The sequence below is a fragment of the Stenella coeruleoalba genome, assembly GCF_951394435.1.
Source record: "Stenella coeruleoalba genome assembly, chromosome: 15".
NCBI classification, from domain to species: Eukaryota; Metazoa; Chordata; class Mammalia; order Artiodactyla; family Delphinidae; genus Stenella; species Stenella coeruleoalba.
Window position 1 is genome coordinate 83,519,229 of NC_137161.1, and position 21,926 is coordinate 83,541,154.

Sequence of the window (21,926 nt, forward strand, 5' to 3'; positions counted from 1 at the left end):
ACCTCCCTGAAGTGCCCACTTCCTCCAGGTGGATGATCCTGCCGGGAGGGTAGAGAGGGGGGTACTTGGTGGGGGACTCGAGCGGGGAGTCGCTGGAGAAGCTGTAGGCTGGGGACCCGTGCGCCAGCAGGCTCCGCTCCCCGAGGAGAGGCTGCGTCAGGTCGCCCCCATCCAGCTCCGTCGGCAGGTCCTCGGGGTGCCCTCCAAACAGCTCGTACCAGCACGCGCGCAGCAGGATCTTGTACTGAGGGCGAGACCGAGAAGACGGCATGCGTGTGACTCCGTGAGGCTTTCACGGTCCCCGGAGACCTCCTGCGACCCGTGAGCTAGTGGCAGCAACCCCACAGCACTTAGAAGCCTGGCTGCTTTGTTTTTCAACATGGACCTTAGGAGTGTGGAGGTCAGGGGCCCAAACTCAGGTTTCTCTGGGGCAGTGACGCCATCACACTTGAAGCAATATTTAAAAACCAAATTCAGGCAGATTTTGAGGAAAAATTACCCTTAATTCTTTTTAGGCAATTCTGTAAACCAGTTTTACCCTTTACCCTTAAAGACATTAGATACAAATTTTTTTTTTTTAATTTGGGGGAGTGTAGCTGATAAGGAGGAAGTTTATCTTTAAATTAAAAAATTTTTTCTAATTAGCAACAAAAAACGTCACAAAACAAAGATGTTAAGTGAAAAATCATCTCTAGTCCCGTTATCTAAATAAAACCACATTTTGGTGTATTTTTTTGGTGAAAGCTATATATACCTCGTCACCTACCCCTGCCTTGGATTACATTCTAAGAAGCATTTTTAATCCTTCCGTTTTTAAAAAAACTCTTCAAAACATCATGGATATTCTTCTCTACTGGTAAATAACAATGCATTTATATTTGTAACAACTATGATATCCCACAGCCCAGCAATACCAGCGCCTTCTAAACTCTGTATCTGGCAGCCTTGTTTTCTAAGCTTTGGGACCAAAACCATCAGAACGCTGTTAGTCATGACAGGACTAAGTATGACCAAAAAAACAAATCACTTAACCAAACAGGGATGGTTCTAGTATAGTATGTTCTAGTTGCAGCTTCCCTGCGCATGGTTTAGCCATTTGCTTCTCAGGCGGCCTCTGCAGAACAGCAGCCAACAGTCTGTGCCGGGGGTAGAAGAGCTTCTAGCAGCATCAGTGCCCTGCGCTATGAGGCCACAAACAGCCTGGTGGGGAGGCCCTAACCCCTGCAGGTCCTCTTCCGCACCCCCCACCCCCGCGTTACCTTGGGCTTGTTGCAGTGAGCAATCACTCGCAAGATTCTCCTCTTCAGATCTTCCAAGTTGGTCACACTTAACCTGTTGAGCAAAAGACCAGACTGAGGCTTAGAACTGCCTTTCCCGCCAGCCCAAGCCCAGACAGGACAGCCAGCAGACTCACCTGGGAATCACGTCCTTGCCCAGAACAAGTGACACGATGAAGGTCTTAGAGTATTCATAAAGGGATTTGCTGAAATAAAAAAATAAAGTGATTATATTGCCCACAGAAGGCTTCCAAGAGAAAGCAAGTAACTGTACCAAGTTAGGAAGAGGTCAGTGTTCACAGAACTCCACTCTATTCTCCACCCTCTAAAGGGGAAGAGAAATAAGAGATTCCAGGTAGAGCAACTCACTGGCCAGATTCTCCTGAAAAAGTAAAAGGCATGGGGGTTTGCGTTACTAGATGTCAGCACTGGGTAGGCAACTAAGGTACTTAACCCAGTGTGGCGTCAGCAGAGTCAGACGAAGCCAGGGGAAAAGTGAGCACAGACGCCTCCCACAGTAGGGGAAGGATGGGCTTTTAGTAAACAGTGCTGAGATAAAGCACTCAAGGTGTGAGCGGGAAGATGAAACGGAACCTCTACCTCATGCTGTACACAAAAAAAACCCCGAATTACACATAGATTAAAGACCTAGGTAAAGGTGAAAGGTCAGACTAAAAGGCTTTCAAAAGATACGATAGGAGACTAGCTCCATGTCCTTGGGACAGAAAGAGTTCTTAAAACGAAAACCTGGGACTTCCCTGGTAGTGCAGTAGTTAAGAATCCACCTGCCAATGCAGGGGACACAGGTTCGATCCTGGTCTGGGAAGATCCCACGTGCCGCAGAACAACTAAGCCTGTGTGCCACAACTACTGAGCCTGCGCTCTAGAGCCCGTGAGCCACAACTACTGAGCCCATGTGCCACAACTACTGAAGCCTGTGCTCCACAACAAGAAGCCACTGCAGTGAGAAGCCCACGCACCGCAATGAAGAGTAGCCCCCGCTCGCTGCAACTAGAGATAGCCTGCACGCAGCAACGAAGACCCAACACAGCCAAAAATAATGACAAATTAGTCAATGTTAAAATTAAGAACTGATAAAGACTTGACCCAGACACATCAAGAAGTGAGTATATTTACAACACATACTTAGAACCAACAAAGAAGTGATATACTGAATATATATACAAACCAGTGAGAAAAAAAAGACAATACAATAGAAACGGGGGCAAAAGGAACTTCATGAGAGTGGAAATTCAATAAAAATATGAAGAGACTCAACTTCATCATGGAAATGCAAATTAAACAGTGAAACATCACTGCGTGCCCATCAGATTGACAAAAACGTTCAAATTGGACTCTACTAAGTGTTAGAATGTGGAGGGGTGTGCACGCTGCCGGTAAGGTGTGACTGGGTGCAGCCACAACACGCAAAGCGCGAGCATGTGCGCACTCCATGACCCAGCACGTCTGTGACAGCCCGATGTCCGTCACCAGCAGAACGGATAATTTGTGATATGTGATGAAACAACGAGAATTTACACTAACATTTCAGACATCAAACAATGTGCGGAAAAAAAATAACAAAAAAAGTATAATTCCCTTTCTCTGAATTTCAAAATCATGCAAATCCAGACTATGTAGAGACATGTCTACAGGTGGTAAAACTGATTTTTAAAGCAAGGGAAGGGACTTCCTGGCGGTCCAGTGGCTAGGACTCTGCGCTTCACTGCAGGGGGCATGGGCTCAATCCCTGGCTGGGGAGCTAAGATCCTGCAAGGCCACATGGTGCAGCCAAAAATTAAAAAACAATTTTTTTTAATTAAAAAAAAAAGCAAGGGAAGAATTTTCACAAAGATCAGGACAGTGATTCCCTGTGAACAGGAAAGGAGAGGACACACAGGGACTCTTCTAAGGGACTCTTCTAAGAGTATTAGAAAAACACATATCCACACACAAAGAGCTGGAAGAAAGCAAACATGAATAGTTACAGTGATGACTTCTGGGTAGATCCTGATCTCTCCACTTACTTATATTTTTCAAAAATTCTACGATGGATACAAATTTAATTTTTACCCCTTTCATTTTTTATTTTTTTTAATGGTCATACAGATTTCTTCTATCATCAGGCCAAAGATTATACAGGATTAAGTATGTTGAATCAGAAAAGAAAAATAATTTTCAAACTCAAAAAATGAATTAGTAACCAAATTCAGTGAAGTTGCAGGATACAAAATTAATATACAGAAACTGTTGCGTTTCTATATACTAATAATAAACTATCAGAAAGAGAAGTTAAGAAAACAATCCCATTTATAATTACATCAAAAAGAATAGGACTTCACTGGTGGTCCTGTGGTTAAGAATCTGCTTTCCAATGCAGGGGACGCGAGTTGATCCCTGGTCAGGGAACTAAGATCCCACATGCCGCAGGGCAACTAAGCCCGCACTGCAACTACTGAGCCCGTGTGCTCTAGAGCCCATGCACCACAACTAGAGAGAAGCCCAAGCACCACAACGAAGATGCAGTGTGCCACAACTCAGACCCAATGCAAACAAATAAATATTGAAAAAAAAAAAAGAATAAAGTACCTAGGAATAAATTTAACCAAGGAGGTGAAAGACCTGCACAGTGAAAACTAGAAGCCACTGATGAAAGAAACTGAAGAAGACACAAATAAATGAAAAGGTATTCTGTGCTTATGAATTAAAAGAATTATTACTAAAATGTCCATATTACCCAAAGAAATCTACAGATTCAATGTAATCCTAATCAAAATTCCAATGGCATTTCTCAAGAAATAGAACAAACAACACTAAAATTCATTTGGAAGCACAAGAGACCCCAAACAGCCCTAAGCAATCTTGAGAAAGAAAAACAAAGCTGGAGATATCGTGATCCTTGATTTCATAATATAATACAAAGCTAAAGTAATCAGAACAGTATGATGATTAGTATAAATACAGACACACAGATCAATGGAACAGAACAGGGAGCCCAGAAATAAGCCCATGCACTTACGGTGAATTAATTAAGAAGGGAGCTGAGAATACACAGTGGGGAGAAGACAGTCTCTTCGATAAATGATGTTGGGAAAACTGGACCACTATCTCACCATACACAAAAGTTAATTCAAAATGGGTTAAAGACATTTAAATGTAAGACCTGAAATCAGAATACACCTAGAAGAAGACACAGGCAGTAAGCTCCTTGACATTGGTCTTGGTGATGATTTTTTGGATTTGACACCAAAAACAAAGGCAACAAAAGCCTAATCAAATGGGACTACATCCAACTAAAAAGCTTTTGCACAGCAAAGGAAACCACTGACAAAACGAAAAGGCGACTTACTGAATGGAAGAAAGTATTTGCAAATCATATACCTGGTAGAGGTTAAAACCAAAATACATAAAGAATTCATATAACTCAATAGCAATAAGACAATCTGACGGGGACTTCCCTGGCGGTCCAGTGGTTGAAACGCCGAGCTTCCACTGCAGGGGGCATGACCCCTGCAGGGTTCAAGCCCTGGTCCGGGAACTAGGATCCCACATGTCGCGTGTCCAAAAGAAAAGGGCAGACGATCTAAGTAGACATTTTTCCAAAGAAGACACACAGATGGCCAACAGGTAACGTGAAAAGATGCTCAACATTACTCATCATCAGGGAAATGCAAATCAAATGAAAATGCAAAGCTTGAGATGGTACCTCGCACCTGTCAGAATGGCTATTATCCTAAAAAGATAAACGAAATAACAAGCACTGGCCAGATGTGGAGGAAAGGGAATGCTTGTGCATTGCTGGTGGGGATGTAAACTGGTGCAGCCACTACAAAAGAACAGTATGAAAAAAAAAAACAGTATGGAGGTTCCTCAAAAAATTAAAAATAGAACTACCATATGATGATCCAGCAATTCCACTTGTAGGTATTTATCCAAAGAAGATGAAGACGCTGACTTGAAAGATACCTGCACCCCCATGTTCACTGCAGCATTATTTACAATAGCCAAGACATGGAAAAAACCTAAGTGTCCGCTAACGGATGAATGGACAAAGACGTGTGTGTGTGTGTGTGTGTGATGGAATATTATTCAGCCATAAAAGGTAACGAAATCTTGCCATTTGTGGATGGACAACAACCTGGATGGACCTTAAGAGCATTACGCTAAGTGAAATAAGAGACAGAAAGGCAAATACCATGTGATCTCACTTATATGTGAAAACTGAAAAAACAAACCAAGCTCACAGATACAGAGAACAGACGGGGCTGCCAGAGGCGGGGGGTGGGAGGGGAGGCAGTGAAATGGGAGAAAGGAGTCCAAAGGTACAAGCTTCCAGTTATAAAATCAATAAGTTATTGGGATGTAACGTACAGCATGGCGACTGCGTATGTGAAAGCTGCTAGGAAAGTAAATCTTAAAAGTTCTCACAAGGAAAAATGATTCTGTAACTATCTGTTAACTAGACTTATTGCGATCATTTCACAGCATATACAAATATCGAATCGTTACGTTGTACATCTGAAACTAATATAATTATACCTCAGTTTAAAAAAAGTCAAATCAAAGCTATGGTTAGAGAGACCTATGAAAAGCTATCCAGTCTTTTTTCAACCAAACAGGGCTTTGAAACAAACTTCTCCTGAGGATGAGAAATTGTTAACTAACTCGCAGATAAGAGACCAGTTCTGACCATATGACTTGTGGGTAGCACCTCCTTACAGGAAAGGAAACAAAGAAGTACCTCAGCAGCCCCCTGGGCGGGGAAAAGGCGTAACACCTGACTCGTGGGTATGGGCTTCTGAGCATGATGGTCAACAGGGCTGCGGCCCCTGCCCCCAGGCTGTGCCCCACGATGACCAGCCGGTATTCCTAGGGGGCAAATGCAGAATGAGTAAAGGTTAAGAAAACAAATAGCTAATGGCAGAGAAAACGAAAGAAAAGAAGAATTAAAATCTCACAGGTGCAATGCTGAACGCCTGGCTCAAAATCCCGTCGTTGATGAGTCGTCGGTAAACGTATCTGGCAGCTTGAGAAATCCCCTGAAAGTGCAGACACAGAGGTGGCTGGTGACTGTCAGGGCAGGCCTACACGGGGTCTCCTATCGGTGACTCTGTCCCCCCAGACAGGAAAGGCATCCTGGGATCAGCGGGCACATCTACCGCTCACCGCTGTATTCCTGGCACCTGGCACAGAGCTTGGCAAGAAGCAGGGGCTCAAAAAATATTTCCATGAGTGAATAGGTGACGTCAGGAACATCTTTCCACGTCAATGGACATTTCTAAGGCTTCTTCAGCTGCAAAGCATTGTGCTGCGTGGACGTCCCTCAATTTACTTTAGCCAAGTCCCCATGATCCGTCACATTTAGATTATAAATGGCTGGGCTTTTACAAGTATGTTAAAATGTAGAGTTCTGAATCAGTGACAGTGACTAAGCAGCCACTGTTCCTGCAAAAGCAGAACTAAAACCATCGGAAATGAGTTCTAGGAAGGTCAGGCTTTGGTTTCATTTCCAAAAATAGAATGCAAAACTTCCTAACAAATACAGCTATCTCACGAAACAGACTTTTTGAAAATTAAGTAGTTCCCATCGAGGAGAGAAAACCCTGTCAACCAAAAGCATTTTCGGAGTGCTTCCTGCATGACAACACAGGACGGGCCTGGCCACCGGCCCCGGCAGCCTAACCTCCAACAGGATGAAGTGGGAGAAATTCCACATAAGATGGGAGGCTGTTTTGCTCCTCTCTGAAGCTGCTGCAAATTCCTGATTCAGTAGCTCTATAACCCTGTGAGCAGAACGCGGAACCTGGCCTCGTATGTGAGAAACCAGGAGGTCTGAAGGGTTAACACGCTGTGCACAGTCTGACGGCACTTCTGGACAAACCACCAGATCTCCCTTTCCTCCCCCTCCTACCACACGATGCTGTCGACTTCCGCCAACATTTATTAGGCACCTACCGCGTGTCTGGTTCTGGGCAGCCAGAGCCACTCGGCATCTGGACCACAACTCGGCCGGCTATGAGTCTCCCTGGCACAAGTGTTACAGGTGAAACGCCAAGACCGTTTTCAGCTGCACAGCTTTGAACTCCAACCATCGTGGACAGCGTCAGAGCCAAAACTCGGTACCGAGGCCAAGAGCAGAGAACAGTCCGTGCCCTTAGGCCCTGAGCAGCTGTCTTCCCGGGGGGGGGGGAGGGCAAGAGCTGTGTCACTGAACGAAACGGTGCTGGAGGAGGCCTCCGCTGAGAGCCGGCCAGGCCTGCGGGTCGCAGCTTGGAGGCACAAAGCCTTGGTCTGCGGCCCAAATTCTTCTAAGACCAGAGCCACAGCTGAGCCCACAGGGCTCTGAGGGTATTCCGTGCTTGGCTAGTTGATGCGTCTCTATAAGAAGTTTTAAGTTTCTTATTTGTTTTTCTTTATGCACACCCAGTAATAGTTAAACTGGACTTGTCAGTGAATTGAGGTGTGAAAAGACAGCTAAGGGATAAAGGAAAAAAGTTCACATTCCTAGGACTGTCAAGCTCCTAAGTGGCGGCAGAACAAAAGCCAAATGCCTCCACGCTGGCTTTTCCCTGAAGTGTCCAGGCACAGAAGAAAACAAAACCCCCCAAAACAACAATAACAAAAAAACCTGGAAGGAAAAAAAGTTGTCCAGACAGGACACTGGGGTTCAATTAGCAGCACCGCAGTCTGGCAATAACACGTGCTTTTATAAAAAGTAAGCATTCCAGCCTAGGTAGCTCAGCTGGGAGAGCATCAGACTTTTAATCTGAGGGCCCAGGGTTCATGTCCGTGTCCAGGCACCAAGAATAAATAAACAGAATTAAAAAAAAAAATTAAGCATTCTATTTAAAAAACTATTACTACAGAAGTAATGCATGTTTTGGTTAAAAACCACACGAAGTGTATAAAAATAGTGGAAGGCCACTGCCCTCCGCCCCCGACATCCTTCTCCCCAGAAGCAGCCGCTGTAACCTTTAGGGAAGGAATCATCCCAGACTTTCCCTCAAATGTTAAAACGCTCAGCTCTACAACCTCGTTAGTCATCAGGAAAATGCGAATCAAAACCACAGTGAGATACCCACTTCACAGCCACTAGAACAGCTACGTTCAAAAAAAAAAAAAAAAGAGGTCTTCCCTGGTGGTGCAGTGGTTGAGAGTCCACCTGCCAATGCAGGGGACACGGGTGTGTGTCCCGGTCTGGGAAGATCCCACATGCCGCGGCTGGGCCCGTGAGCCATGGCCGCTGAGCCTGCGCGTCTGGAGCCTGTGCTCCGCAACGGGAGAGGCCACAACAGTGAGAGGCCCGCATACCGCCGAAAAAAACAAACAACAAAACACAAAAGTAACCTCTCAGGGCTGTGGTGAGAAGTTGTGCTGGACAGCACCTGGCGCAGAGCAGCGTTAACGCGGGAGACCCCGAACTGAAAACACTCCAGCGCCTTCGAGGTTCCCCTTGGCAGAACATTCCAGACCACACGGCCTCGGCTCCTACCTTGTGTGCCCAGCAGTCCTGCACCTCACACTCGAGGTCGACCGGCTCGCTCTCCGCTGACAGGTCCGTAAGGATGTCCTGGAAACAGTGCGTGGGAAGAGGCCGTCAGCTGGGCTGGGCTAGATGAGGGTGGCTGCGTGGGACAGTCCCCTGGGTCAGGCTGTTGAGAATTGGACCCCAGGTGCCTGAACTCGGGAGAGATGCCAGGTGGCCAGGAAGCTCCTGAGGAACCCACGGCGCAATCAGATATGAAGACTGGGGAGGGGACACGTCTAAGACGCACCCTCTGCCCCCACTCCCTGCACACAGCATCTAAGCACCCACGAAGCACAGAGCCCTGGGCCAGGGTGTTGAGCAAAGCATGGTTCCCGTCCTCCATGGGCCCAGTCAACGGCTGGTTGAAACCTAAGGGAGGGTAAGAGACACGTCACACAGAGCAGAGGAGGGGTGAGCGCTGCAGGGCACGGGGGGCTTCCTGGAGGAGGTGGCCTGAGCCAGAGCCTGATGGAAAAGCTGGTTTTCAGGAAGCAGAGGAGAGAACAGAGGCCGGCATCCTCACCCAGGGGAGCAGCAGGACCCAGGGCAGAGGCATCTGAGCACGGGAAGAGGGCAGTGGGCTGGGCTCACGGGCACTTGACTCTGGAGGCATCGAGGGGCCGCGGGCAGAGCCTGGGAGGCTGGTGTGTCCCTGGGACCCGGGGAGGCCCACCTGCAGGGGAAGGGGCCCCAAAGGTGGCTCTGGCGCTGCCAGGGCTGGGAACTGTGCGCCACAGTGCCGACAGCCTCAACAAGAACCAGGAACCGTGTATAAAACGCAGCGGGAACGGCCTGAGGTTTGCAAGCAGTGGCAGGTCTGACTATGTTCTAGAAAGAGTCCTCTGGACAGTACAAAGGACAGACTGGGAAGACGCGAGACGACAGACAGGGACCGAGGTAGAGGACCTGTCGCTGGCCCAGGAAGGAGAGGCCTGGGACCAGAACCAGGGCTGCGGTGCTGGGACTGGAGGAGACGGGCCAGAGAGGGGCCTGGCAGGACCACACGCGACAGACTGGGCAGGAAGCGAGGAGAGAGCCAGAGACGACTTCAGCTCTGCGGCTTCTTGGTGGGCAAGGGGGCGCCGCATGGTTACTGGGGTGGGTGGTGCCGACGGGAGAGGAGACCCAGGAGCGGGGGCCCGGGCAGACCCAGGTAGCTCCTGGCGAGGCAGGGGCAAGGTTGGCGGGGGGGCGGGGGGAAGCAGAAGAGGGTGGAGTCTCGTTTCATTTCCTGGGTCAGGAGAAAAGAGAGAACTAGGAAATGAGACTGAGGAACAGCCAAGAAGAGACCAAAAAGCACAACACAGGAGAGAAGAATGTCGCCAGGTGTCTTCGTGGGGCAGAGACCGAGCAGGACGGGAGGGGGCCGCTGGGTGGGGCTGGGCAATGCTCGTTCCCACGGCACCGGGGGAGCAGCGGCCAGGGGAGCAGCGGCCAGGGGATCCAGGGGCAGGCACGTCTGGCCGGCTGAGGCCCCCAACAGGAACTGGGGAGGTGGGGTGGGGGGTACCTAAGAGTGGGCTGACTTTGGACTGCATGACTTAACCTACTGTTCTTTCTGGCTTTGGGTGCAGAAAATTCAAGGGGAGGGTCACCCGGGTTGGGGGCCCAGGGAATCCAGTGGGCACCCGCCCGGGAATAGGGGAGCCCAGCCCAGCCAGCGTCTAAGTTTCCAGTATTTCTTGGTTAAAAGGAAATGGCTTTCTCTGCTTTTTCAAAGGGAACATTTGACAGCCCTGGACTCGCCTCCCTGTTTTCCACACCCGGTGTTTCCCTGTGTCTGATGCTGTCGCTTACGAAGGTTTCCCCTCAGTTCCAGGAAAGCTGGGTCTCCTGGCGTCTGAGCTGCTGACTCCCCGCCCCCAGCCCCCTGGGCCAGCGTGCCAGGCTCCGTACCTGGAGAGACATGGTTCCCCTCACAGCCACCACCACCGACTCCTTCCTGTGGTCCAGGGCCACTAAGAAGGGGAGCTCGTACACCTGGGAGAGAGGAATGAGCATTAGCACAGGTGTCTGCGGACACGGCCGGGCCAGCCCGCAGCGTGTAACACACGCGCTTCCGAGCACAGCGCGGAGGGGTGCACTGATCCCCACCTCTGCTCGTTCTCAGTAGACAGTGTGACTTCTGATTCTCAGTGATGAAAGGCTCTCTAAAGCCAAGCCCCTTTTACCCTCGGGGGCAGCGGATAGAGCCATCTCAGCGGGCAAGACCAGAGCCTCCACTCTGGGTCAGTGCAAGCAGCGGGTGACAGGCTCTGGGCGCCGTAAGCACCCACTTGCATCAGCACCGACCGCGGGTCCAGCGGTAACCCTAGGCTCCTGCCTTCGCATCTGCAGAGGCTCCTGGAGGAGCAGCGAGAGGGTCTGGGTTAGGCAGACCTGCCTCAGGAACTCTGCTCCACCCCATTCCTGCCGTGGGACCCCAAGCAAATGTCTGAAGTTCTCTTCGACCCCATTTCCTCATCTTTAAGGAGGACAGCATGGTGTGCTGTCCTCCAGCTGGTGTGACACCACGGGGACGGCCACCTGTGCGTGGTGAACGGTCGTGCACGTGGAGCCAGCAGGAGAGGACAGACTGCCGACTTCACTGCCCTGGTTTCCGCAGGAGAGGGACTTCTACTGATGACCTTGTGGGGCGCTCCTTGAAAGAGCCCACAGAGCAGTCACGAGCCTTCTGTGGAAAATCACCTCCTTTAAACCCCATCCGCTTTCTGTCATCACCACGCAGTGACAGGGCAGCACAGGGCTCACGGGCTCCTGCGCTTTGCTGGGTACCAGATTCACTGCGGACATGAAAACAAGATCCTGGACATTCTGATCTCAGTGGGGTGGGGTGTGACTTTTACACCTCCCAGGTGAGTCTAAAATGCAGCAGTTTGGGAGCCAGGGGGGTCAAGAACAGGACACCAGTGGTTGCCTGGATCATCTGTGCGCTGGAACCGTGGGGGGCTCCTGAGCTGGGGTCCCATCGCCACAGATTCTGACTTCATTCATGTGGGGTCTGGCCTGGGCTTCTGAGTTTTAAAAGCTCCCCAGGAGATCCCAGTAGACAGCAGACGTAAGAGCCGCTGCGCTTGGCTGCAGGTTCTGGGCTTCCGGTGCCTGTGAGGACCGTGTGGAGAGCCACGAAGCAATGCAGGACGGGTCCCTGAAGCCAGACTGGCTTCCGCAGGTTCACTAGCCAGCCCTGCGATTCCGGGACCCTCCCAAGGGTGAGACCCACTGCACTGCACTGCACTGCACTCATGGGATGGAGCTCAGACCCAGAGACTAGGATTGATCAAGCCCGGGGACCTGTGTGGGATTAACGCCAAGTGCAACTCATTGTTCTTCACTAAAAATGGGCTCAGGTGAAACACAGCATAGTCTCCCTGATGAAGACTTTCTGCCCCATCTTATGTTAAACCTGTGGGGGCTTCAAGAGCGTTTGTGAACCTCGGAGATAGCGCGCTAAACTTGGGGTACGTGTCTGTGTATGTGTCTCCACACACTTTTCCGGGGGAATAGTTTATAACGCCCACCAGAATCTCGAAGGACTCCAAGACCCAGAAGAAGTTAGGAGGCATTGCTCACTCTACCTTGTCGTGAAAGCTGACGTGAATGAAATCCCGGTACTGCAGCCCCGTCGTCTGCAGGATGGAGCCAAAGTGACAGTTGAGCTGATCACCTCCAACCAAGTCATAATCGGTTGTCCGGCTTCTGAAACTAAAACGGGGGCAGAGGCGTTACTGCGCCAACCAGAGCCACGTACCGAGGAAGACCCCACCCTGCCGTCCCGTTTCCTAGCAAACCTGAGGGCGCCCGCTGCAAGTCTGCACAGCTCAGTCTGGCGAACCTATAGTGGCCTTGAAATGACACTTCTGTGTACACAACTTACTACAGTCTGACCTATTTATTAATGCTTTACATACTCAAAACTTAAACCAACAAGGATGGGAGAGACCCTAAAAGCACCAGGAACGGGACAAGCCGGCATCAGGGATCTCCTGATACGATGTACTAAGAAGGACGCGCGCTCCGCATGGAAGCATTCCTGCCAAAGATGTGTAACTTGAACCTAATCGTGAAGAAGTCACCAGACGAATGCAGAGTGAGGGCAGCATACAAAGCACCCAGACTGTCCTTTTCAAAATGTCGATATTGTGAAAGACTTAAAAAAAAAAAAAGACTGAGGAACTGTTCCAAACTGGAGGAGGCTCAGGAGACACGACAGCTAAATGCCATCCACGCTCCCGGACTGGAAGAAAATGTGCTACAAGGGGTATTACTGGAACAACTGGAAAAATTGGAATAGCTAACGATTAATGATAAACTTCCTGAATTTTGTAACTGTACTGTAATTTATGGCAAAGAAAGACCTCGTTCTTAAGAAATACAAGCTGAGGTAATTCGAGGGAAAGGGGCATGATGCCCGCAACGGAATCTCCAGTGGTTCTGGGGGGAGAAACACGTATTTATGGAGAGAGTGATACAGCACATGTGACAAAACTGAGTCACCACTGGTCATTTTAGATAAAGGACGTGGGCGTTCTTAGCACTGCTCTTGCGGTTTTGGAAATATTTCAAAATAGGAAGTTTTTTTAAACAGGGAAATGGGATTATTTTTAGAAAATAAAGTACGGACACCATAGCAAGCAACATCCGGGGCGGAATGAGGATGGAGGCCTCAGACTGCCGACCTACCAGTCACCACCAATCCTGCACAGCCCTGTAAAAGGGTTTCTGTAAATATAGAGGGGCCACCCATAGGCAGCTGCGGCGAACTGCATATAGTGATGACAGTTTTCTAATTCTGCGTCCAAATCAGCTTCCTGGAAGAGAAGAAGAAAAGCTTTTTGTTTAGGGGAGCCCATCAAGGAGAGGATCAACACACTATGATCTTTCTTTTGTTTAACCTGATTTTCATTTTATATTGGAGTATAGTTGGTTTACCATGTTGTGTGAGTTTCAGGTGTACAGCAAAGTGATTCAGTTATACATATACCTGTATCTATTCCTTTTCAGATTCTCTTCCCATATAGGTTATTACAAGACGTTGAGTTCCCTTTGCTACAAAGTAGGTCCTTGTGGATTATCTATTTGATAAACAGTAGAACACACTATGATCTTAAACCTGAACTCAAGTTCCTGATTCTTCCCTTTCTTTCTTCAGGGAATAGACCTCTCGGAGGACTTCCACTGGGAAAACTGGTCCTTAAATACAGACAGATGAACCCCTCATTTTCGGAGAATGCAGAAGTTAGCAGCAAAAACCCCTAATGACTTTCCTGACTCCTGGTGAAATAAGCCCAGGACTTCCTGCTGGATGCAGATGCAGACGCCCCTGCAACAAATGGGCTTCTGGGAACTAGGTGCAGAGATAGACACACAATCCGTATGCAATTTTCTCTTTCAAAAGCACAGAAGTCTGTAGCGGGAAAGCAATCATCAAGCAAAGCTGAACTGTCTCTGTTCCCCAGACCCAGAGAAGAGAGCAAACACACTCTGGGAGAACCAGGTCCCACCCCAGAGGGAATTTTCGATATGCAGACAACAGCCAATTTCCTAAAAGAGAATCTCAGGGGAAAAAAAAAAAAAAATACAACGGGTGGTGAACGGGCCAGGAGTGGGCTCCCTCTACGTGAACTCCAGGTGACGAGGAGATGCCCCACCGGACAGGTGACAAACCACAACTAGCAAAAGCCTCAAGTCAGATTCCAATCAACTGCTCCTGAAACGGTTGCTTTTTTTTTTTTTAATTTACAAGTAGGTGTAAATGTCAAAACGGTACAGCTCAACGGAGACGTGGGCTTACCTGGGAGGGCCCTGGGGAATGGCTGACCACCTCGTCAGGCTCCTGGTTGTTCCTGATGCTGTCCTGTTGCTGGTGGAGGAGAGCGAGCCCTGCTGCAATGTCGCTGGGCACCAGGTCCGTGTCCTGGGTGGGAAACCACAGGGCTTATCATAAACCCAGCGGGAATGGCCCACGAGCTCCCGAGGGCCCAGTTTTACGCAGTTCACATGCACACACATGCACATACACATACGGCTACGTGTGAAAAGGTGTTTTGAAAACTATTTCCCTTTCAGGACTCCTGCATGTGGGCTTCGTGTCTCTCGCCATCCTGCCCTCACACAAACCTGCTCGAGAACATAAATATTGTACTGATCTCTGCTCTCAGGTTTCACGTCAAGGGAGTCGGCTATTTTTAATCTACTTCACATCGCCTGTGAAGTGGGTGAGTAAATGGGTAAATCTGCCCTCTTTGGAGTAACGTCTGATTTTGGCCCAGGTTTACACTCTTCCTGCTCAAGATGCTGAGAAGGTTTTGTTGAAAGAGTCCACGGCAGAGATGCATGAGACTGGACTTATACTCACTGGGCAGAACGAGCCTCAGAAAGACCCGCAAACTAGGAAAGCAACCGAGTGAGTGTCCAGAGCCTGACCCGACCCTCTCCTTCCCGAGGGACACGGAGCAGACGGGAGTCCACGAGAAACCAGGTACTGGCTACTCGGCCACTTGAGCCATCGGTTCTGCCCACGATGCAGGTTAAGATGTCCTCTAAGAACAGCCAGGTTCTCTTCCTCCTTCTTTCAACAATCTTAGGACCGGGTTGAAGTGCTCCTTTGAAATTATTTAGGGGGACACACTTCTCTCATCCCTATGTGGAGGCTGCTGGTTACAGAGCCAGCCTTGAACAGGGCAGGCCTGGCCACCACAGAGAGGTGAGAAAAAGACTGGCGGGCGGGCACGACGTCAAGAGAACTCCTCTCTCTCACTTGGCTGCAGTACTGAACATAAGAGGAGTTTATCAGAGATCATTATAAGAGAAATTGGATGTGAAAGAAAAACAAATGTTTCCAAATCACTGAAGAAACTGCTCTAGAACCATGACACCCTTCTGCATTGCAACTGTCTTTAAAAAGAGAATCATCTGTCATTTCCATCATGCCATAAAGTTGTAAGAAACCAGGGCCCGATACTACCTCGGAGGCACGACACTGCCGGGACCTGGCATCTGCTGAGAACCAGCTGGACAAAGAACGTAGGAAACGCCTGGCAAAAGAGTCTCAAAATGTACAGGTTCCACTACTTAGTTCCTTAAGAACTAATTCAAAACCTTAACTGTGTAACAGATGGCCGTCAACACAAGGATGCGCCGACCAGGGCGTGGGGTCCGTGAGCACAGGGCCCTGGGTCCCTGCTCCCTGGAGCTCTCGGGCGCTCACCCCAGGGCACACCTCCACCCGCCGCACCCACAGGGGACTCACTCTCAGGAGGTGTTTTATGTCAACAGGGAGACAACAGGGTTCAAAATGCAGAGAACTCATCTTCTCAAAAGAAGTGTTTACTTAAACAGAAGAAAGAGACCAGAGCAGACCCCGTCGGCTTACTGAAAAGTAGGTTGAGAAAAGCTCTGCCGTACTCGAAAAAGCAACTCGAGTACGGTCGTCTTTGCCGACGCAGCAGCACAGGAACTTGATTCTCGTTTCCCACACGCTTGTGGCTGCCGTCTTGAGGCCATTAAGTAACTGGCTGGACTCACGACTATCCAGGTGATGGGGGCCCGCAGGGGGATACGGAGCCATCTTCCCCCCCAGCGGGTCAAAGACGATGACGATGGTGACCACGGTGGAGGCGATGATGATCCAGCTGCGACACAGAGAGAGGAAAAGGCTTGGGGGCTGCAGTCCTGAAGTGACCCAGGGGGTCACTCTCTGCATCTGTACAACTTGTGGCTCTTGTTACTAAGGAAGATGGGGGTCTCCCAGAACCTGGCGGAGGCGGGCAACTTGTTTCTTCTAGAAAGTTCCTTACAAGCCCATGGCCAACCCAGGCACGACAAAGATCAGAGCCCCAAAAGCCACAAAAGGAAAAGGGGAAGTGTCTGGTGGGCAGAGCCTCGGCCTGGGCATGGAAGTCCCTGACCTTGACCCAGGCCTACTCCCCAGGATCTCGGGGTTCCCCTCAGTAAAACCAAAGGAGGCTTCCCGTGCCACGGGATACCCTCACAGGTCTTTCATTCCTACGTTTCAATATTTCTAGGTTGTCCACCATGCGCAAGATGCCCTGGGTCCATGAGCACGTGTGCTCCTGGAAGGTGGCCCAAGAAGGGCCGCCACGGCCTCTCCCGAGAGGCTCAGCAGGGCAGCGGGAGCCTCCATCCCCTTATGTACAGCATGAGGGGGTGTGACTAGATCATCTGTAAGATTTTTAGTCTGGAAAGGGCATAAACCTTATTCCAGCGGATTATTTCCTGCAGCAATTCCAGAGACTATATTTCTTCACGTCCTACTTTTAGTTTTGGCCCTATTTTGGTCTTCAGGTCTCTTCCTTCTTGTAAGGGAAGGGAGGGAATGCAGAAAAATGAGAACGGGTAAGAAAGGAAACTACATCAATAAGTGCATAACGGGAGATGAACTATTCCTCGTGTATGAACAAGTGCCTCTGCATTTTTATGATTTACTCAGAAAGATTCCTTTCTGGGCTTCCCTGGTGGCACAGTGGTTGAGAGTCCACCTGCCGATGCAGGGGACGCGGGTTCGTGCCCCAGTCCGGGAGGATCCCACGTGCCGCGGAATGTTTGGGCCCGTAAGCCATGGCCGCTGAGCCTGCGCTCCGCAACGGGAGAGGCCACAACAGTGAGAGGCCCACGTACCGCAAAAAAAAAAAAAAAAAAAAAAAAAAAAAGATCCCTTTCTAACTATATTAGGAAGCCTGCACGACACTGGGCCACCTCAGTTATTCAGAAGGTATTTGTTTACCTGCATCTCGAGTACATTTTGGACAAGAAATTGCAGAAGACTGGAGACCTCACCTGACGGCGACAGTCGCTATGATGCCATTCCCCACCGTCCTGTCACACTGAACACCGTCCTCTATCCAGGCGGCCCCCAGGGACGCCCAGACCATCTCTGGCAGAAAGAGTGCCAGGCGCACGTAGAGCAGCTTAGACATGGATTTCCGTGGTCCAGGATTACAAATGGTCCCTGAAACACAGAAAATGTTCAAACTGGTCACTTGCCCCTTCAGAGATGAGTAGTTGCCCTTCCACAAAAAAACAGCTGTCACAGCACACATGTGTGTCCCATAGGCTCACCCGCCACCTGACTTTTCTGCCTGTACTTGGGCAACAATGCCTAAGTTTGAGAGCAAGAGACAAAGCGAGGGATGGGAAACATGACAAAAAGCCTCAGATTCATTTCTTAGACTTACCAGCGTTTAAAAACACTTCTGGGTTCTAACTAGAGTGACAATAAAATCACTGTCCAAATTGGGATACTTCTGAGAGCAAAGGGAGGCTCTATTAATAATGCTGGGACAATCAACATAAAACAGAACTGTCACCAGCAAACACAGGTATACAGTCACCCGGGTTCCCACAGCCAGGAAAATCCAGGCACCACCTGAAACGGCATGGGCCCGTTATTCTTTAATCCTCCCAATGGCTGTGACATCGTCATCATCCCATTTTACAAATGAGGACGCTGAGGCTCAGAGGGCTTAGCAACCACTTTCTAAAACATAATCCAGATTCGCACGCTGCAGGCTCTCTGCCTCACCAATGCTCCGTGGTCCTCACTTTTGGGAAGCGAACAATTCTGATGTGTGAGACCACTTGTAGAAGCTCACCACTTAGACACAACATTTAAAACTGAGTTTGGGGCTTCCCTGGTGGTGCAGTGGTTGAGAGTCCGCCTGCCAATACAGGGCACACGGGTTTGAGCCCTGGCCCGGGAAGATCCCACATGCCGCGGAGCAACTAAGCCCGTGCGCCACAACTACTGAGCCCACGTGCCACAACTACTGAAGCCCGAGCACCTAGAGCCCGTGCTCTGCAACAAGAGAAGCCACGACAATGAGAAGCCTGAGCACTGCAACGAAGAGTAGCCCCCACTTGCCGCAACTAGAGAAAGTCCGCGCGCAGCAACGAAGACACAACGCAGTCAAAAACAAACAAATAAACTTATAAAAATAAATAAATAAATAAAACTGTTTGTAAAACAAATCCAAGTATCATTAGAGGCCTGTGTACTTTAATTCTTGGTGTAAATCAACTCTCTCCCTTTGGGAAAAAGTTGTGATAAACACCAATTTCAGCAACATAAAAATGCCACATGATTAAAACAAAAACAGTGACTGAAAAAAAATCTAAGATCTAAAAAATAATTGGATAAGGAAATAGCTTTTAAATTCCAAAAGCTACCTTCCATTAGAACGAATTACTCAGAGTCATATTTTAAAATATTAGACACTATCCGGCCTTCTTTTTGGCACAAAGACACAATGTTCTAAGATAACTGAAACAGCACGCCCTCTCTCTCCCTGAGGGACAAATAGTGCAGGTATGTAAAAACCAGTCCTGCATCTGTAGTGTATTATTATATAGCAATAGTCAACCAGCAGAGAGAAACAGGAAACAGCACCTGCTCACATCCTACCTCCTGGAGGGCTAGGATTCCAAAGAAGAGGCTGCTGGAGCAGGGAGGCTCCAGCCCGGGACCCTGCCCGGATGAAGCAAACTCAGAGGTAAGGAAGCAGGAGACGGAGTTCTGGTGAAGGGTCCAGAGAAGACGTGAGAGACTAAAAAAGCCTTTTTATGTTTACGCTTTGCCTAGAAAAGCATTTTTATTTTACACAGACCTTTATTTTCTCCTCGACGTAAAGAGCTGCCGGTGTGGATCTGGTGCTGCAGCGAGCATCACAAGGCTGACGCCCCAGAATGAATGAGCGTGGCTACGTTCCCGATCGTACTATCCCTGACGCCGTCTCAGGAAGGAACCCTGTTGCCCTTCACATGGCTGAGCCGATGACATGAGAGCCACACAAGGAAGGCCCGTGTCACAGAATCTCGGGACTTGACGCCTCTAGCCACTGCAGTGATTTTCTCCGGCATAAGAGGAGCTCTTAAGACAAACGCCGAGGCCATGCAAGATGTCCCAGAATACAAACCAAACACAGCGAAGGGCAGACCTTGGAAGTGGAGGGCGTTCTCTCAGAACACCATAGGCACGAGGGTGGATCTTCCCTAATTTAACCTCCCACATGGCCAAAACAGTAGGATTTCATCAGGGAGGTTCTCAAATCAAAACTAGAAACTACCACGATATCAAGATTCTACAGTGAAGACCAAGAAAGAGGTAACTACACAAGCGTCGGTTTTCTGGATAAAGATGACTGAATTCTCTTTGTTCCAAATGCACCCTTACAATGTGCGCTGTTTCGTTTAGAGGTGTATCAGCCAAAAGCTTCAGAAACAAGGCCTTTCCGTTCAAATGACAGATTAACTATTGAGATGACTTACGAAACAGAAGGGGTGATGGGAGTTACCCATGTATCAGTAATAAGGTTTACCAAGGGGTTCACGGTTATTAAAAGATACACCTAAAGTTTATAACTTGTAAAAAACTCTGGTTCTGTGCATGCAATGCAGGTAAAGGGTGAAAAGTTCAAAGCGCTCAAGTGGGTATAAAGTAAATGTTAAGCCTCCCTCCCACCACTGAATCCCAGCCCTCGGTCACCTTCCCTCAAGGTAAACTAGTCACTCATGTACCCACCCCAGAGAGTCCACACATAAACCAAACAGGTAAGTTTATCCCTTTACAAAAAAGTAACAAACTACATACAGTGTCCTGTAGCTTAGCATATTGGAAATCACTCCTTGTCCATTCACAAAGCATTTCACATTCTTTTTAACAGGTGCACAGGAGACCATCATATGAACGAGCGACACTTAAACCGGCGGCCTATTGACAGGCACCTAGTTTCTTCCAATCTTTCATGCCTACAAGCAACACTGTGGCAAACTTCAAGTATTTTGCACACATGCAAATATATAGGGAAGAAACCGGCTGATACCCACACGTACACAACACACACAGCCAAATTAGGCTTCCAAGAGATTCAACAAATCTACATGCCCACCAACAAAATGAGCGGCCTGAGCAGAAGGGAGGTTCTGGGGAAGGCGTTCCCTGCTCCAGGAAAGACCCAGGAGCAACAGTCTCACAACTGCACAGATTCACCAACCCAGTGTATCACCTTGATGAATTTTCCTTACTGTGATTGAGGCTGAATGTTTTTTTTTTTTTTTTTTTTTTTTTTTTTTTTTTTTTTTTGCGGTATGCGGGCCTCTCACTGCCATGGCCTCTCCCGCTGCGGAGCACAGGCTCCGGACGCGCAGGCTCAGCGGCCATGGCTCACGGGCCCAGCCGCTCCGCGGCATGTGGGATCTTCCCAGACCAGGGCACGAACCCATGTCCCCTGCATCGGCAGGCGGACGCTCAACCACTGCGCCACCAGGGAAGCCCTGAATGTTTTTTTTTATATATGTAAAAATCTCTTTTACTTATTTTATTGTTCACCATATTTGCCCATTTTTGCGCTATTTGTCTTTTTCTTATTTATCGTAGAGCCCTTCTATATTAAGGAGATTGGCTCTAAGTCTCATCTATTACAATATTTTTTCCCATTTGTCTTTTTTTTTCTTTGAAAAAGTAAGAGAAAAACTTTATTTCAAACAGGTTCAGTGGTATGCATGCTACAGCAAAGGCTGGTTGTAACAGCAGTTTCATTTCAAACCTGAATTGATGCACAAATGTGACACTGTTAAGCAATGATCAATTACTGCTAAAATGTGGATTAAATCCACCAATATGCCAATTCTGACATTTATTATAGATTCTATTATTTATTTTAGTAGTAGAGGTTAATTTTCATCAGAAGAAAATGAAAACAACCTTATGGCTTCTACTAAGGTAATGAGCTGTATCCCCAGTACTGCTTTGAAATTATACCCCTAGGTTGTTAAGAGAAATTCTGACTTCATCCAAATGTATTACTTCACTGATAATCTTCAGTCATCATCTACTGTCGGCTTGATGGTTATTCCTCTTCTTATCTGACCCTAACCATCATCTGTCTTTTTTTTTAACTTTATGGTGTTCTTCACTGAAATTTACATAATATTTAAAATAAAGCATATGATGTTATTGATTTGTAACAAATTGGCAATTAAACTAACATGTTTTTATAAAATACTGTCTTCAGTTCAGTTGTGGTATCTTTACCTACAAGTATCAGAAACTCAAACTGGTTTAAAAACAAAACAGGGTGCTTCCCTGGTGGTGCAGTGGTTAA

The 21,926-nt window shown here is 48.4% G+C and overlaps 1 protein-coding gene across 2 annotated transcripts in view; it reads right to left on the reverse strand.

Annotated features, from left to right (window-relative positions):
• The window catches only part of DAGLB (diacylglycerol lipase beta), a 30,591-nt gene that overhangs the window by 3,985 nt on the left and 4,680 nt on the right, over positions 1-21,926 (reverse strand). Inside the window, exons 3-14 of one of the 2 annotated variants that reach the window (XM_079945362.1) lie at positions 17,605-17,776; positions 16,181-16,439; positions 14,600-14,722; positions 13,489-13,616; positions 12,384-12,510; positions 10,702-10,785; positions 8,770-8,847; positions 6,236-6,316; positions 6,019-6,146; positions 1,415-1,483; positions 1,260-1,332; positions 3-244 (exon numbers count right to left, since the gene is read on the reverse strand). In XM_079945362.1, the coding sequence (XP_079801488.1) occupies positions 3-244; positions 1,260-1,332; positions 1,415-1,483; positions 6,019-6,146; positions 6,236-6,316; positions 8,770-8,847; positions 10,702-10,785; positions 12,384-12,510; positions 13,489-13,616; positions 14,600-14,722; positions 16,181-16,439; positions 17,605-17,776 (1,564 nt within the window). The remainder of the gene's footprint in view (positions 1-2; positions 245-1,259; positions 1,333-1,414; positions 1,484-6,018; positions 6,147-6,235; positions 6,317-8,769; positions 8,848-10,701; positions 10,786-12,383; positions 12,511-13,488; positions 13,617-14,599; positions 14,723-16,180; positions 16,440-17,604; positions 17,777-21,926) is intronic. The other variant, XM_079945363.1, reaches the window with a different exon arrangement.